Source organism: Schistosoma haematobium, chromosome 6 (genome assembly GCF_000699445.3).
Source record: "Schistosoma haematobium chromosome 6, whole genome shotgun sequence".
Classification (NCBI taxonomy): Eukaryota; Metazoa; Platyhelminthes; class Trematoda; order Strigeidida; family Schistosomatidae; genus Schistosoma; species Schistosoma haematobium.
Genome location: NC_067201.1, coordinates 23551725 through 23569213, shown reverse-complemented (window position 1 = coordinate 23569213; position 17489 = coordinate 23551725). Strand labels below are relative to the sequence as shown.

General features: G+C 37.1%; 1 protein-coding gene across 1 annotated transcript in view; it reads right to left on the bottom strand.

The window, feature by feature from the left end:
* Positions 1–315: 315 nt before the first annotated feature.
* Positions 316–17489, bottom strand: part of RPGRIP1 (X-linked retinitis pigmentosa GTPase regulator-interacting protein 1) — a 58078-nt gene continuing 40904 nt past the window's right edge. Inside the window, exons 15-21 of the mRNA XM_051217177.1 lie at positions 16418–16693; positions 14887–15298; positions 11797–12006; positions 10190–10295; positions 4334–4696; positions 1892–2113; positions 316–589 (exon numbers count right to left, since the gene is read on the bottom strand). Coding sequence (XP_051065827.1) covers positions 456–589; positions 1892–2113; positions 4334–4696; positions 10190–10295; positions 11797–12006; positions 14887–15298; positions 16418–16693 — 1723 coding nt within the window. The 3' untranslated portion in view covers positions 316–455. The remainder of the gene's footprint in view (positions 590–1891; positions 2114–4333; positions 4697–10189; positions 10296–11796; positions 12007–14886; positions 15299–16417; positions 16694–17489) is intronic.

Sequence of the window (17489 nt, the reverse complement as noted above, 5' to 3'; positions counted from 1 at the left end):
ATGAGTCGATTGAAGCTGGACCACCATGGAAAACCTAGAAGCACTGGACGACCGTTTTATCCCAGTATGGAACTCTTCAGCAGAGCACATCCACGATCCCGCCTCGCGAGACTCGAACCCAGGACCGATTGGTCTAGAGCGCGAACGCTTAACCTCTAGACCACTGAACCGGCATCCAACGGTGTTAATGTCTAACTTCAACCAATCCACGAAATTGATCCACCGTCCACCATTGTCATCAGTAAGTTACTATCTCACAACAGATCCGGTTGAACTCCACTGGTCACGGCTTCTCAGTAGAACTTAGTGATGTGAAAAAAACAACGATTTCCCCATAAAAAATATTTTTCTATGGAAATGTCGTTTTACAATGAAAAAAAAAATAGTTATCATATTGTGGAATACTTTTATAAGACCAAATAATTGTATTTGAGTCTGTGCAACCGATTAGCTGATTAAATAGCCAATTTAACTTGAGGCATTTCAGCAATGATTGCACGAAGTGCTGATAAACCATAAAATGATACACAAAGTCTACCGATTTCATTTAAACTCTCTGTTTCACCATCGACGGTTTTAGCAGCTGTGACTAGAAATTAGAAAAAAATATACACAAAGAAGGTAAAGGGAAGAAATTACATTTATAAATGATATTTGGTACAGACTGAACTCGGTTAGGGTACCATTAAGAACTAGGGAATACTGGCGAGCTACTATTTTCTAGTACTAAACAATGCGTATCTAGAATACTTCAGCAGTGAGATATTTTCGACTTAACACGAGATAGAACCTTAACCTTCAGTAAGTATCCACCGGTCTCCATGTTCAAGCTTCATTCATTTTAGAGTTATAGCTGACTCATCATTAGCCTCTCACTGTCTCGCTTTGATATGTTTGTCCACTAAACCGATATTTCACAACTTCAATACATTGGATGACACTAATTCTATGCTCATACTCCCTGACTCATTAACGAGAGTGGAAAGTCCAGTCTCATAATTCACATGTGCGTACTGTGTTTAGTGAAAACGCCACTCAATATTCATAGGCATGAAAGAGAGACAAGTATATAGACACATACATACTATCATACACTCACGCTTAATGTACGTGTGTAACACTTAGTAGCTACAATTTTGTTCCACATAAGTTACGCTAAGGGAGTGCACATACTCAACCGTTAAACACCACAAATAACATACTAACACTACAATGTAATTATTTATTTCAACACATAAAGATTGGCACATACATCGCTCGATGTATATGAAGGCTGGGGAACTGTTCAAGTGCCCAAACCGAAGAAAGTGGTTTTCTTAACGGGACCACACTCGGAATCTTTGACCTTTACGTCTAATTCATAAGGCAGCGGAGCAACGTCACGAGATGCAGTCTCATGGTAGCCAGTAACCAACAATAGGTTCCTTCAGGATTCTGGAGTCCATGTGCACCATTAGTATGGAATGAGGCTTTTCTAACTCACCTAACATGGACTCTCCGTATCCACCAACTAGGTTTAAGTCCCTGCTTGACATTCGCTTTTCGTCGTGTCAGTTTCATAAATAACACCCGTGGTGCGAGAATGCAGTGAGTAGGACTTCGTTGGTAGTGGTTGTATACACATGTTCATTTGAGAGTATTTGTAGATGGAGATCTGACTCTTTCCACTCTCGGCCGTATCAAGGCTCTTGGAGGCCTACATTGTCAAATCATCAATGATCATGCAATAATATTACTTGAAGATACTCTATTTTACAGACGGACATCAGCTATAGATCTAGTAAAAAGCAAACAGAATTGACTAGTTATTTTGTCCTACGTCATTCATCATTACTGAATAGTACTTGCTCATCATATACAAAAGAAGCATAATATTGAAAAGTTTTCTTACTTGGAATAAATACATGATCTATATCACAATTATCTCGTATTATTTGTCTAATATTAATCATAGCATAACCAATTTCTTCACATTCAGCTGATTGTGTTGTTGATGTAGATGGTTCACTAACAATAATAAATATTAAATTACCATTGTTTGGATCTTCCGGTAATAAATAACTTGCTAAATATTGTCTACGTTCATAATTCTTTGTAAAATCAACTGGAAATGCTATAATGTAGAAAAAAAGGAGAATATGGTAAGGTTGTGAACCCCGGTCCCCTAACCCACCGCCTACTGTCGGTAGATAGATACGAAAAATTTATTTACCTCAGAGATAACCTTTTGTTTTCACATTGATCTTAGCAAAAATCAAAGCCTGGAAACTATCCTATCACACTTAGCCAAGTACTAACAATATACAACCTAAGATAATATGTATTGTTGTACACATTAAGTGTGTAGCACGCTAATATTCTTACTTTTATTTAGTTGACATTTCATTCAGGGTTTTAGTTGTGTACTATTAGGATTATCAGTATTCAATAAAAGTGAAATATCCATCAGCAACAGCTTACTGTAGGAGAGAACCAACCAGATTCCAAATGAAAAGGAAATTAGGAAAACATAATGGAAGTGGATAGGATATACGTTACGGGAATCATCAAACTGCATCACGAAACAAACGCTAACTTGAAATATTGGAGGGAAGCTGAAAAGAGGAAGGTCGAAGAACACATTACGTCGTGAAATAGAAGTCGATATGAAAAGGATGAATAAAAACTGTAAAAGAATTGTCCAGGACAGGGTTGAATGAAGAGCTCGGGTGGGTGGCCTATTCTCCTCCACGAGGAGTAGCAGGCATAAGTAAGTAATCTAAACATTTTAATCATTCGTTCGTTCATTTAATGTGTCAATGTTGAATATAGAAATGTGATTTTCACTAAGGACTTTTACTTAAACTAAATCTATCTACATATGTCTTCTGTGAACACTACTTTAATGTATACCATATTAATGGATGAGAAAATCGAATATAGTGGACATTAGAGCCTGAAAAAAAGGCCTACATAAACAAACTGAAAATGATCAAATAATACATACATTCAGATTTGGATACACTGTGAATTTATAGATTCTTATCATATATCATCGTATATGCTACACATATAACTAGTGACTTGACATAATTCAATTCAAAATGGTTTAGATGCAAGTAATTTCGACTGACAAAATGCTTATCCTGAATCACAATGTTAGCTATATTTCATTTGTTCTTTATCGAATGACCAGATAAAAGCTCAACAAAAGATGTTTATATTTCAGAACAATCTACATTGAACTGATCAAGATTACTCGTCCTCTACGGAACATTTAACACAGTCGAAATCACGAGTTGATGTAAGCTAGAACATCATTAAAAACTTGGAAGCACCAGACTACCATTTCTTCCCAGTATACAACTCTTCAGTAGTACGGGACTCGGACCCATAATCTTCGGCCTCGTTCGCAAACGCTTAACATCTAGAACACTGAACCAACGTCCAACGATTTGAATGTCTAAATCCAATTAATCCATGATCTTGAGCAACCCATCATTTATTACCTGTGGTGGATAACTGTTTCACAAGCGATACGGCTTGCATTCGACTAGTCATGATTCCTCACTAAAACTTCAAAAGTTACATCTTCACCAGTAAGTGTTCACGTACGAGGTCGAAGGTCTTAGGCTTAGAATTCTTGATGTGGGATCGTGGATTCATACAACTGAAGAGTGTCGTACTAGAACGAAACATTCGTTCAGTGCTTCCAAGTTTTCAACAGTGATCTTATTTATTTATTTATTTTAACACATAGATATTGGTACAAGGAGGCAACAAATACATATGAGCCACACACATCTCATTTTATAGGTGTGAGGGCTGTGATACTGCTCGGGTGTCCAAAGCGAAGCAGGTGGTTTTCTTAGGGGACCACACCCGGAGCCCTCGACATTAAGGTCTGATCCACAAGGCAGTGGAGCATCTTAAGGAGATACAGTCCCATGGTAGCCGGTCACTAACGATTGGTTCATACGCCATTTGTTCCCGCAGGATACTGGAGCCCATGTTCACCATTGGTTTGGAATGAAAGCTTTCCAACTCCCCTAGGTGGACTCTCCGTGTCCACCAACCCGGTTGAAGCGCCGAACATTCGCTTTTCGTCCTGTCAATTTCGTAAACAACACCCCCGACACGAGTAGGCAGTGAGTAGGACTTCCTTGGAAGAGTCTATATACGCGTGCACATGTGAGAGCATTTCAAGAAGGAGAGCAGACTCTCCCGACTCTCGACCGTACCAGGGCATTTGGGGGCTATAGTGATCCAGCTTAGATCAATTCATGATTTTAACTATGAAAACACATCAATCTCTACAAATCCTTGAATAGTTTACAAAGGTTGTTCAACTTACTTTTACTATAATAGAAATTTGCTTTTAATATATTTTTATTATTATCTATCCATTCAATTAATGGATAAGAACCAGTTTCAAATGGTTCTTTATAACCAAGAAATGAATATTCAATAAATAATTGATTTGGTAATGATGGATTCATTTTGGATAGTTTAGATAAATCTGTTAATTGTAATCCATGTAATTCAATTTTCACATGATTATCATCATCATTAGTAGAGATGGATTGAATAGTTGGTGATAGTTTTGAATTTGAGACATTGTTATTATTGATAGTTTTCTGTGAAGAAACATCCAAGTTGATCAATTTCTTTTGATCTTGTGACTCAGTTATTTTTGTTCTAGGATGTGGAGTTGGAACTAATTTCAACAAAGAAACAAAATTAATTGGTGAATTACAATGTATATTCTTCTTTTACATGATTTAAAAACTTTTTAAGGTTTGATAAAGGTTCAGATGCTCTGAAATCATAATGCATACGATATAGGAACTCGTCCATATGACCCCATAATAGTCGTCCTCTGAAGCCGTGGTACGGTCTTAAAATTCCTTCAATCTCGACCACATGGCTTCAGTGTTATTAGTATGAACGTCGATTGTAGGGTCGACAAAAGGGCGTTTATGCACTACGACATGATGAACATACCCAAGTCTATGAAGGCATGTATACGCTCTCCAATCATCTGTATATACCGTAGTGCCCGGCTGTACGTATTCCTTTATAATTGGTATTATTATGCTTGCCTGACGGTTTCTCACCATCTGGAAATGCCCCATTTGCGTTGGGCGATCATAAATTCCAAGTACCTGTCAAGTATATTTACGGAAGTGCTACTTACCCAATCTTCCTTGATACTACGTCCCCTGTTGTATTTTCGATTTCGCACTACTGTTTCATCTATTTCCACAATACTTCCTACTCCTCCGAATTATTCGTGTAGACGTGTCATTTTAGGTGCACATATGTCGCGAAAATACTCATACCACTGGATGGCTGAAGTTTCAATAACATCTGCAAACACAGCAGCCAGTGTTACTGGTGCCTTTCTAATCCAATTTGCAACTATTATCATGATTTGCCTCAGTCTCAGTCGCGATCGAGAGAAGAAATTCCCCGTTCGAGCAGACTTTTTTCTCCAATATAAAGAACAACGAAATACAATCTCAACACGATAGTCTGCAAACCGTACTGCAATCATTTGATTACCGCAATCACAGGTACAGGAACTTCGTAGTAGTCTCATATCTTGTAGCCGGTCTATAATCATCTCTTCTCTCAAATCCGCTGTAAACCGATCGTATATGAGCATCAGGTGTTGAACTTGATGCCGTAACCTTGAACTTCCTCAAACGCTTCTGATTGGCTCGTCCATAAATTAGAGTCTCACCGGAGGCACCAAATAGATATGCGCCACATAGATGATTCGATTTATATGAGGGCTGGGATACTGTCCGGCTGCCCCAATAGAAGCAAGTGGATTTCTTAACGGGACCACACTCGGAATCTTTGACCTTTACGTCTAATTCATAAGGCAGCGGAGCAACGCACAAGATGCAGTCCCATGATAGCCAGTAACCAACAATAGGTTCCTTCAGGATTCTGGAGTCCATGTGCACCATTAGTATGGAATGAGGCTTTTCTAACTCACCTAACATGGACTCTCCGTATCCACCAACTAGGTTTAAGTCCCTGCTTGACATTCGCTTTTCGTCGTGTCAGTTTCATAAATAACACCCGTGGTGCGAGAATGCAGTGAGTAGGACTTCGTTGGTAGTGGTTGTATACACATGTTCATTTGAGAGTATTTGTAGATGGAGATCTGACTCTTTCCACTCTCGGTCATACTAGGGTATTTGGATCTAGGTTGACTTAAGAGAACGGTGAGACTATCATTTATGGACGACGTTCAAGCGACGCTAAAGTAACCTTGAGAATCTCCACCTACTTACTAGGGTTAAATGATGATCATAGGTTAGTGTGAGGAATTAGGATTTACAGTTAGACGTTAGGCTTAGAAACTAGATTTAGTCTTTTCATCACGAGCTGACATAAACTAAAATGCCGAACAAGTGAATGAATTTCGTGCCAGAATCCTTGATCTGCTGAATTAAATCTGATTGGTTCGTTTAGAAACTATAGTCTTGCCGATTTTCGTTATTTGACTGTACTACTCATGAGTAACCATTATTACTGCATATGATTATTGATTAATATTTGCGTGAATAGGAAATCTTGGCAGAATTAAATGAAATTGTTTATTTCACATTATTATTATTGTTATGTCTGCCGACATAAGTAGTATGCAACACCAATCAAAAATGGAATACCTGGAAGCAGAAGGTTGAAAAGATCGAACTGAAAAGAACAGGAATGTAAACATAGAGTAATCGTAATATCGATCAAAGAACGACGAAGTTTGAGGCAATTGATGGAGGATTTGTAAATGAAGTACTTAATGTATGATTCCCCCTACCTGATTGTACACAGCTCTTCGAGCCTATGCATTACAGCCAAACTGAATCGGTAACACAGACCAGTCTTCTAGCAACATTTTGCATTTACGCAGGGAGAAATCCACCCAAAACATGTCTGCTATGTTGTTTAAGGTGATTAAAATATTTAAAATTTTTGTCAGTCTTCATGAAACAGAACTTTCTCATATTCACTTGGTGTTGCTTATTTGTATCTTCCCATTGTTGTATTAGGACTGCAATTGATCAGTCACTTATTGACATATATGCATCCTGTGCAGACTGTCTCGCTATTGTCTGAAGTGACAAACTTATTAAGCAAAGATGGGTTCGAGTCGCGGAGTGAACATTAATTCTAGGACGCAGGTACATCCAACTGACGAGTCCAAAATAGGATGAAACACGCGTCAAACTGGTTTACACTGCTAGCCACTATCCATCTTTGCTATAAAACCTTGTGACTTCAGGCATTGCCGGAGCAATCCACACGGGATACACATATGCCAACAAGAAACTGGTCAGTTTCAGTTCTATATGAAAATGGGAAGATACAAGTAAAATCACACCAAGTGGATTTAAACTTCACCTCATTGCACAAGCAAGTGTCTATCAGGACTCAGTAGCTTAGTGTATAACGCGATGACCTACAATTGATCAGTCTCTTATTGGCATATAGGCATACTGTGCGTATTGCCATGATATTGCGTGAAGTCACAAGCTTTATAAGCAAAGATGGATAGTGGCTAGCAGTAGAATGCAAGACACGCGTCTTGTCCTACTTGGGACTCGTCAGCTGGATGTTTCTGCATCTCAAAGTTGATATTCACGATGGGACTCGAACCCAGTACCATTTGCTTCAAATGCCATCGTGTTATCCACTTAGCTAATGAACCCTGATAGCCACCTGCTTGTGGCGCGTCCTGGATTCCACTGCTAGCCACTATCCATCTTTGCTTATAGAACTTTATCATCTGCATATTCTACGTCAGTATCACAGTAACTCCTGAAAATTCAGATTGAGGAAGTATTCTTTCTAAACGTATGCTTACACCTAACTGAAATAGGATGAGAGGCAGATGAAAATCCACCAAGCATTGGAAAAACTCATTAAAGACGAAACAATAATGCTACTTCGTCCGGATAAGGGTTCCAGTGTAGTCATTCTTAACAGAGATGAATATATCAATAAGGTAATGTTCATTTTAAATAATTCCACCAGATTTATCATCGACAATACCCAGAAAGACTTAACATATGCGACAGAGAAACGTGTCTTAAGAAAGTTGAGAGAACTTATTAAGAAAAATCTAATAGATAATCATACGTATAACGAACTTAAACCAAAAGGGTCACAATTGCCATACTTATATGGGCTACCCAAAACACATAAACCCGACATCCCTATAAGACCAATATTATCGATGGCCGAATCACCCTTCCATAAACTTGCCCGCTGGCTTACTAGATGCTTGGAACCAATCCGCAAAAAACTAGCAGCCTACAGTTTGAAAGACAGCTTTGAATTTGTACAAAAACTTGATAACCTTAATGTCTCTGACAAATTCATGGTTTCATTTGATGTCTCTTCGCTTTTCACAAATATCCCCTTGGAAGAAACGGCAGAGATCATATGTGAATATCCAGAACTCCTGCCTTTACCACCCCAGGAATTTAAACAGCTCCTGTTCTTGTGTACAAAAAACATACAATCTAAATTTAACAATGTTCTGTACCGACAGATTGATGGAATAGCAATCGGCAGCCCTCTAGGCCCAATTCTTGCCGACATATTTATGGGACATCTGGAACAAAAGAAACTGAAGCACGCAATCGACAGTACCACACTCTACTGCAGATATATGGATGACACGTTCCTTGTCTGCAATAATCACCAACACTCCATGTACCTACGTAGTCTGTTCAGTAAAGTACACAAAGATATAGAATTTACCATGGAACATGAAGTTGATGATAAATTCCATTTCCTAGATATTGGAATTAGGCGAACATCAGATGACACACTACAAAGACACATTCACCGCAAAAATACTTGGAGCGGAGTTTATCTCAACTTTAATAGCTTCTGTCCAATGAGTTATGAAAAGGGTATTGTGCGAAACCTTTTTGACCGCGCACGAAAAATCTGCTCAAAAGAAGAAATTACTACAATTACCAAATGCTTACGTGAAAATGCATATCCGGATAAATTCATCCATAAATATGCTAATGCAAACCCTCCGATTAAGCATGATACAGTTGAAAAGAAAACCTGCTTCCTATCCTTGCGCTTCAAAGGAGATGAAGTCGCCGGAATTATCAACCACAGAATTAATTCCGCTTTAAAAGTGACGTACCCGGCAGCCAAACTGACTACGTTATGGAAAACATACTGCTAAATGAAACAAACGAAAATCGGCAAGTCCTCTCCCCTCAGTTGCTCCAACTGCATTTACTAATTCACATGTACGTGCCGTAGCACATACATTGGAAGAACTGAGAGAAGAGTACAGGTTCGCATTTCTGAGCATATTCCGAAGAACTTGACGCTGCGAGGGACTAAAGCTTTTAACAGTGCAATAGCTCGGCATCTACTTGACACCGGGCATACCGTCGATATTATACGCGCATTTAAAATTATCAATAGACAAAGAACTACTACCACTCTCCGATTTGCTGAATCCATTGCAATTAAGAAACTGAAACCGGACTTATGCATCCAAAAAGAGACTTTAATAAACTTATCACTACCCTGGTAATCTTTTTGTTTCTGTTTGTTTTGTGTTTTGGTTATTTTATTCATTTACTTATTCTAAGTTAATTTATACTCCCCCCCCTATTACCTAATTCTTAAAATAAATTTTATTCACACATTTCCACCAGCTGATCCTCTTAAATTATCTTAACCTTCCAAACCCTATTTAATTATTATTACGTAATCTACCTTATCATTATTTAATTCCATTAATCTCTACAATTATCACACAATTTATGAACTTCACTAAATTATTACACCACCCACCCTGGATTAACCCCCCTCTTTTGACCTCTGACCTGTTTCTACCATATATATAAATAGTTATTATTGTAATCAAGTTAATTACACTCATTTATGTCAATTGTTTCACACTATCTCCATGTAAAAAAATTCTATCACATTTTTTGGTTTGTAAGCAGCTGACCAGAAACCTCGAAATACTATGAATTTATACTATTCTGCATCAATGTTTGTTCTTGCTCTATTTCAATTCATAAAGGGAACCAATTGCATGGAAAATCCTGTCAATTAAAATGAAAGTTTGTAATAAGCTTCAATTCATTCAAATAGTACTCTTATAATCAATTACAATATAAAGTGATTACATCATTGTTATTATTCTTACCAATTAGTTTCTCATCGGAATTTTCTAATTGAATTTGTATCGAAGGTGATAATATTTTATCGGTTCTTGTATTGATCTTTGAATGATCATGTAAATGAATTGACACCTAATATTGATTAGAAGAAAAAAAACTACACTAGAGTCAATCGATGTGACAATTAACCGAAAAAGACTGTCTGTTTGTAACTGATTAAATGAATGATACCTATTTATCTATTATATAGTTTGGTTAGTAATATCAATAGGTACTTGTATTACAAGGAGAAGTTATAAAAAGAGTGAGCGGTTATCGAAAATTCATTATTGATCAGTTTTATTACTTGAATCCTGTTGATAGTTGTTTTAGTGAATCTTCCAATTAGATAACAATCCATGAAATTGTGAGACCATCTTCTATTGTACCTAACTCTACTTGACATGGATTACCTTTACTGATCACGGCTTTTCACTAGAACTGGGTCATTGGTTCGAATCCCGCAAGCAAGATCGTGGATTCTCACTGTTGAGGAGTCCTAGAATAGGACGAAACGGCCGTCCAATGCTTTCAGGTTTTCTGTAGTGTTCTAGCTTCAATTGACTCATGATCTCAGGTATTAGTATTACAAAGGTTGTTGAAGAACCCTTCCACGGTGTGGGCAATCGGTAAGTGATAGCCGCCCTCATACCTCTAACAGCACTCAAGACCACTGTCTTCCTTTAAACTGAGAGATTAAAATCGCTTCATATCTTTCTTTCTACGAACTAGTTCTTTCTTTCTGTACTATATCCTTATATGCAATCTTTCTTTTATATATTACCACCTCTGAATTAACTACTTTAACGAATCCGGTGTCCATCTTGTTGTGTTAATGAGGTATGGCAACTTGGACCGATGCATATATGTGCCTGGTCCTATGTTGTAGCTGATTGACTGACTGATTTTAATCATTTCTCAGATTTTTTACAGTTATTTGTTGTCATCTTCCGGGAAATGGTAAGTCAGTAACTAGGGGGCGTGGGATGGATACTGAATATTATAATTTTGAAACTACCTAGGTCATTTTTTTCAAAACATTTTTGAATTGTAATCACAAAACTAATGAAACCAATTTAATTATGGATAGTTACAATGAATGAATAAATCCTCATAATACAATTCACATAACTGATTCATAAATAAAGGATCAATGAATAATTCTAAGAAATACCTTTTTAGATGAAAATTGAATTGTACGTTAAATTCGACATAGACCAGTGTCAAGGAACTAGGGAGCATTGGACAACTATTTCTCCATAGCATAGGATTTCTCAGCTTATGATCCCACAGATGATTGATCCTATAACTTTCAGGTATCACTATCAATGCCTAACAATTAGAATCGCCAAGTCATTGTTTAATTATACAGTTTGATCTTCAATATAGGGTGACAATCAGTTCCTAGATAGAAGATTATTGGTGTGAACTATTGAGTAGTCCCATACCAAAACGAAATAATTATACGATAATCTTTGGTTTTCAATGATACTCTAACAGACATAAATCTGTCATCAAATCAAATCTAAAAGTTATACCAATCCCCATAAAACGCAAGGTGAATAAACTGGTAAAAACATATGATGTTCCTCACCTGGTTATCTGGTTTATTGACAGTTATTTCAGGGATTTTAACAATGGCTTGATCTAGATCAAGTGTATCCTGATTTTGTTTAGCTGAGCTATGTGATAGATTATCAGAAGAATGTAGTTTATCGTTAGGTCTTGTAGACGAGACATCAGATGATAATTTTGATTGTAAGTAAGTTTCTTTAGAAGATTCATATTGAGTTATGTAGGGTTTCTATGAAAAATGAATAGAATTTGGATAAGCAACATTATGTTAGGAATAGACAGCCAGACGTAAATCAGATGCGAATAACTGAATGCTATTGCTTCAGAAATGACTGAAAATCTAACTTGATTTTCCATAGGAGATAGATATACATTTGTGAATAGATAAAACTATACTATACTGACGGTCTTGAACGATTAACTGCAGTTAAGCTAACCGTTGAGTGAATTTAAAACGCTATTACAGTTACACTTCGTGTTGTTTTACTTGTATCTTCTCATTGTTATCAAGGACTGCAATTAATTAGTCTCGGTAGTTAAGTGGAAAACGCGATGGTGTTTGAAGCGAACGGTACTAGATTCGAGCCCCGGAGTGGACATCAACTCGGAGATGCAGGTACACCCAGCTGACGAGTCTCGAATAGGACGAAACGTGCGACAAACTGGATTCTAGTGCTAACCACTACCCATCTTTTCTTAAAAAGCCATTAAAGATAGCCTGTTGAAACTCATGAATGGATGGTTATTTTTTATGTGGAATGAACTGTTAAGGTCAATATGTGATGATTAAGTGTATCGGGTTTAGATGTTAGGGTTGAGGAGTTTTGGGTTAATAGTATTAAGGTTAGGATCAAGGGTTTATGAGTATTAGGATTAAGAATTAGGTTGATCACTGGGTGGTGGGTGAGCGATGCCAAGTATGTCAAGTCCTTCTTAGTGCAGATCGAATGCTATCGACCAAGTTGCAATATGGCCACTATTCTAGGTGATTTGACTCTATCGAAACATAGTTCCAGGATTTCCTGTTGACTACCTCTAACCACCATCTTATCTCAACATAGTGCACGCAATGTCGAGTCATCTAGACTGGTGGTCACATTGCAACTTGGTCGATAGCATTCGATCTGCACTCAAAAGGAACTGACACACATGACATTGATTATCCACCACCCAGTGATCAATCAATTATGAAGACATCTCAGTCATACAGGAGGTTAGTTGCGGTCCGGATAGCTCAGTGGTAACGTCTTTGACTGTGAAGCTGGGTGACATGTGATCGGATCCATCAGGGAGCACCAGTTTCTTCGAGATTACCGGTATACCTTACTGATGAATGCCAAATAGCACAAAACTCGGGTTCAGGGTTTCCTGTTGTCTTCCTCCAACCACGAACTTATTAGGAATTAGGGTTAAGAGCTCGAATTAAAGAATTTTACGGTTAGAGTTAGTTTTTTTTTAAATATGCTTGACTTCAAATAGGGGTATAGCCTGATTTCAAAACAATGATCTTAAGTTTAAATTATTGATTCTGACATTGAAGCTGAATCCTGATTGACTGCTTTTGATTGGTTAGTCCCAGCGTTGTCTTCTAAATTCTCTTAAGGTCGTCAGTATCTCATAGTTTTATATACGAATGACTTATGAATATGTCTTCGATTCATTCAATGAATAAGAGCTGATCACTTTCCATTCTATTACTGAACTAAGTAGTATGATCATGTATTTAGGAAGTGTGAACATCAGTAGTAAACTTGGACAAAATTTACAATTGATTAATCAGTAAGTAATGATCAATGACATTTATGTTAAGTTTTTATTAAAGCTAATCTAATCTTCTCGATCAACAAACACTGTATCCACTAGTCTAAGTTAGATGTATAGTGGTGGTCAATAGGAAATCTAGATCATTACATTTGTCGCCACTCCGTGACTAATCAGCTGTAAATATATCTTAGTCCTACAGGAGGTCTATCATGATCTGAATAGTTCACTGACAATGTCTGTGACTGTAAAGCTGGTTGATACACAATAAAATCAACCAAGGAGTATCCGTTCCCCTAAAAATACAAATACATCTTATTGACGTGTGCTAAGTAGCGTGAAGCTTAGTTCAATCAGTGTTTCCTGTTGTCTACCTTCAAATGCAGCAAACAAGCACACGAGTGGAGACAATAGAATGTATTTGAACACGAAATTACAGAATATCTCACTTAAATCTGAGAACAATGCAGTAAATACTTAATTTGAAAAATATTAATCGATTGTCTCAAACGTGACTGTACCTTTTGCAAATATCAGCCCATCGTCTCAGATTTCATTGTTCTTGCATTTTCATACCAAATGCTCTCTGTTCCTGTTCTTTCCTTCTCGATCTTCTAGTGGAATATATTCTATTCCTGACTATCGTTATGTATATGAATCAGTGGTCTTGAGTGCTGTTAGAGATGTGAGGGTGGTGATCTATTCCCGGTTGCCCACACCGTGGAAGTGTTCTTCTGGAGTTACCGGAAAACAAAATTGGACCAGAGGTGGTCTTAGTGACCTGAGAGCGTTACCGCAGTGACAAAGAGACAACTGCCTAAAGTCGGTCACACACGACCTTTTGTGAGTAATTTTCGTGTTAGCTCCCTACCTGTTGAGACCTTACCGCCGGAGACGGATATCCTTGGAATAAGGCGAGATCTGCATTTTTAAGGTAGATCTTTTCTACCCCCCCCCTCTTTGTGGGAAGGCAGCATCGCTGTTATGCTGGTTGTGTGAAGGAAACATTTTACTGCCATCACACCTCTGTACAGTCAGCAGTACGAATTCGTCTTCGGACCTTGAATTTGCTGCTTCTAGTCTTACTGTTCTTCAACCAACCTATCTCACATGGTAGGACCTTGAAGAACGATTGTTCTAGCCACTATAACTCGATTGGTTCATCATGATGGGCAAGACCGACCATCACATCCAGGTAGCAACAACGGTCGTGCTTATGTGGATATAAGTAGCTCACACCACACAATCACCAGCTTATATAAACAAAATATTACTAGATACTGTCTATCAAGAGTAAGCTTCAAAAACAATTATTTCATATATACTTTTTCTGAATTAAACAGATTACCTCTGCAGCCTGTTTCACTGGTTCCATTTCTAAATCTTTGGATTCTTCCATATTTGGTTGGTTATATACCACAGTTTTAAGACTGTTGGTAGTAGTAGTAGTAGTAGTAGTAGTAGTAGTAGTATTAGTATTATTAATAGTAGTATAAGGTCGTTGCCAATACATTTTTAAATATAATAAACCACAATTAGGTAGGTTTTTATCGATTTGATTGAATTTCCCCAATCGATTAAATTGTTGTTGTTTATTTGTGAATACAGTTAATGGGAATATTTCAAATACACCATCAATTTTTTGATTTTTATTAATTAAATCAATTAATGGAATGATAGATAAACCAATACAACTTGTTTCAGGTGAAGGATCTGCATTATCCACAATGTAAATGTTTAAATTCTCTGTTCTTAAATAACTGAAAATCAATGAGATTATAATAAAAGAAATGGGGTTGTAATCAATAATTCTTTTTTGCTGGGATTATTTATTGAAAATACTGCTGGGTGCCCAAATGGAAGCAGGTGGTTTTCTTAGGGGACCACACTCGGAGCCTTTGACCTAAAGGTCTAATCCATAAGGTAGTGGAGCAACGTTAGAAGATGTAATCCAATAAGTTCATAAGCCACTTATTCCTTCAAGATCCTGGACCTTATGTGAACCATTGGTTTGGAATGAGGGTTTTCCAACTGAACCACGTGAACTTTCCGTGTCCACCAACTCGCTTAAAGTGCTGGATATTCGCTTTTCATCCTCTCAATTTCGTAAATAACACCGGTAGTGAGAGAATGCAGCGAGTAGGACTACCCTGTCAGTGGTTGAATGCATGTGGCCATGTGAGAGCATTTAGAGAGAGAAAATGGACTCTCCTCACTCGGCTGTACCAGGGCATTTGGGATCCTACGGTGTCAAATCATGCGATAACATTATTTAACGATACTAGAAGGGTTAGGAGAAAAAAGAACCAACAGGTACGCTAGGTTAATCATACCGGTCGAACGTCATTAGTTTGGCACAGAACTTAAATTGAATAAGTTGTATTTCGATTGGTGAATAAATCACATGATAATTAGCCGGGCTTTACAGTCACAACACATGGATTGGATATATTTTATCTTTTTTAATTAGACTACTTATATCTTAGATAGTAGATTCATGAATTAGTAATGAATTCAGTCGACATACAGCCTACATCTGTATCATAGCTCAGAAATCCACTTTATTTATAGTACAGTTAGCTTACATGGTACAAAGTGAATACGTACACATTTACTAACATAAAGTTAACATATTCAACTTGATGAAGAAAAATCATCAGTATAGGGTTGTTGAGATTATTAAGTTATTGATTGAGATCTTGAACCGATTGATGTTAGACTACAATCCCGCTCGTGGGATCGTGAATATGCACTGCTGAGGAGTTCGACAATGGGACGAAACGGCTGTCCACTGCTTCCAGGTTTTCAATGGTGGTCTAACATTAATCGGTTCAAGATCTCAATCAAAAAGAAAAAATTGAACAAACAAACAAACTTACTTATCAAGTTTATCATTCATTTCTAATTGAATAGTACGACAATCATTAAATATTGGTGTTATATTCTCTTTCATTATCATGGAAGCATATTCTGATTGATTATAAAATTGATATACAAAATAAATAGATGGTAAGTGATCTAAATAATTCTTAGTCAAGTTGGTAATTTTCACAATTTCAATAGTAAGTATATTCTGTAATGGATCTATTGGAAGTAGGTCTTGTTGAATAGATGACATAGATTTAGGCAATTGTTGAAATCTTTCTTTGTAAAGTCTGAAATTAACAAAGAAATAAAAAGGATGATTGTTTGCTGATATTTAAATTCTAAATAAACATTTTATGGTGTTAAATTATACTGTGGTTTGTACTACTGATGTCGACAGATATAAGTAGTATGTATATCATCAATAGAAAGTAAAATATCTGGCGGCAGAAGGTTAATCAGATTGAAGAAAAGAGAATGAGAACAGAGAATGATTGGTAAGGAAACAAATGAAAAATAAAGCCTGAGACAATTGAATGATATTTTGTCAATGAATTATATACTGAGATGTAAGTACATCCAGCTAACGAGTCCCAAATAGAACGAAATGCGCGTCAAACTGGATTCCACTGATAGCCGCTATCCATCTTTGCTTATAATGCTTGTCATGTAAGGTAATATCGCCTGTTTCGACATCCCGTTTTAATTATAGTCTAAATAGATATACATATATATATCAGAGAGGGTTTTGTGGAGATTGTAGTGATTTAATAGTTGAGATCATGGGTCAATTAAAGCTAGACCACCAGGGAAAATCTGGGAGCACTGATAGGACTGATAGGTACTGGGTTTGAATCTCACGGGATGGGATCGTGGACGCCTATTGCTGTGGAGTCCCATACTAGAAATATATAACGAACTGGATTTTTGGTGACGTAACAACTCCTTATAGTGACAAGTTAGTTGTTATCTTTCGATATTCTTATGATATTAAGTGCTAATGAGGAGAATAAGTATCTGTGACCAATTGATGTTGTTCAATGGAAAATATATTTATTATAATACCACCAAAAAGGACTATCTAAA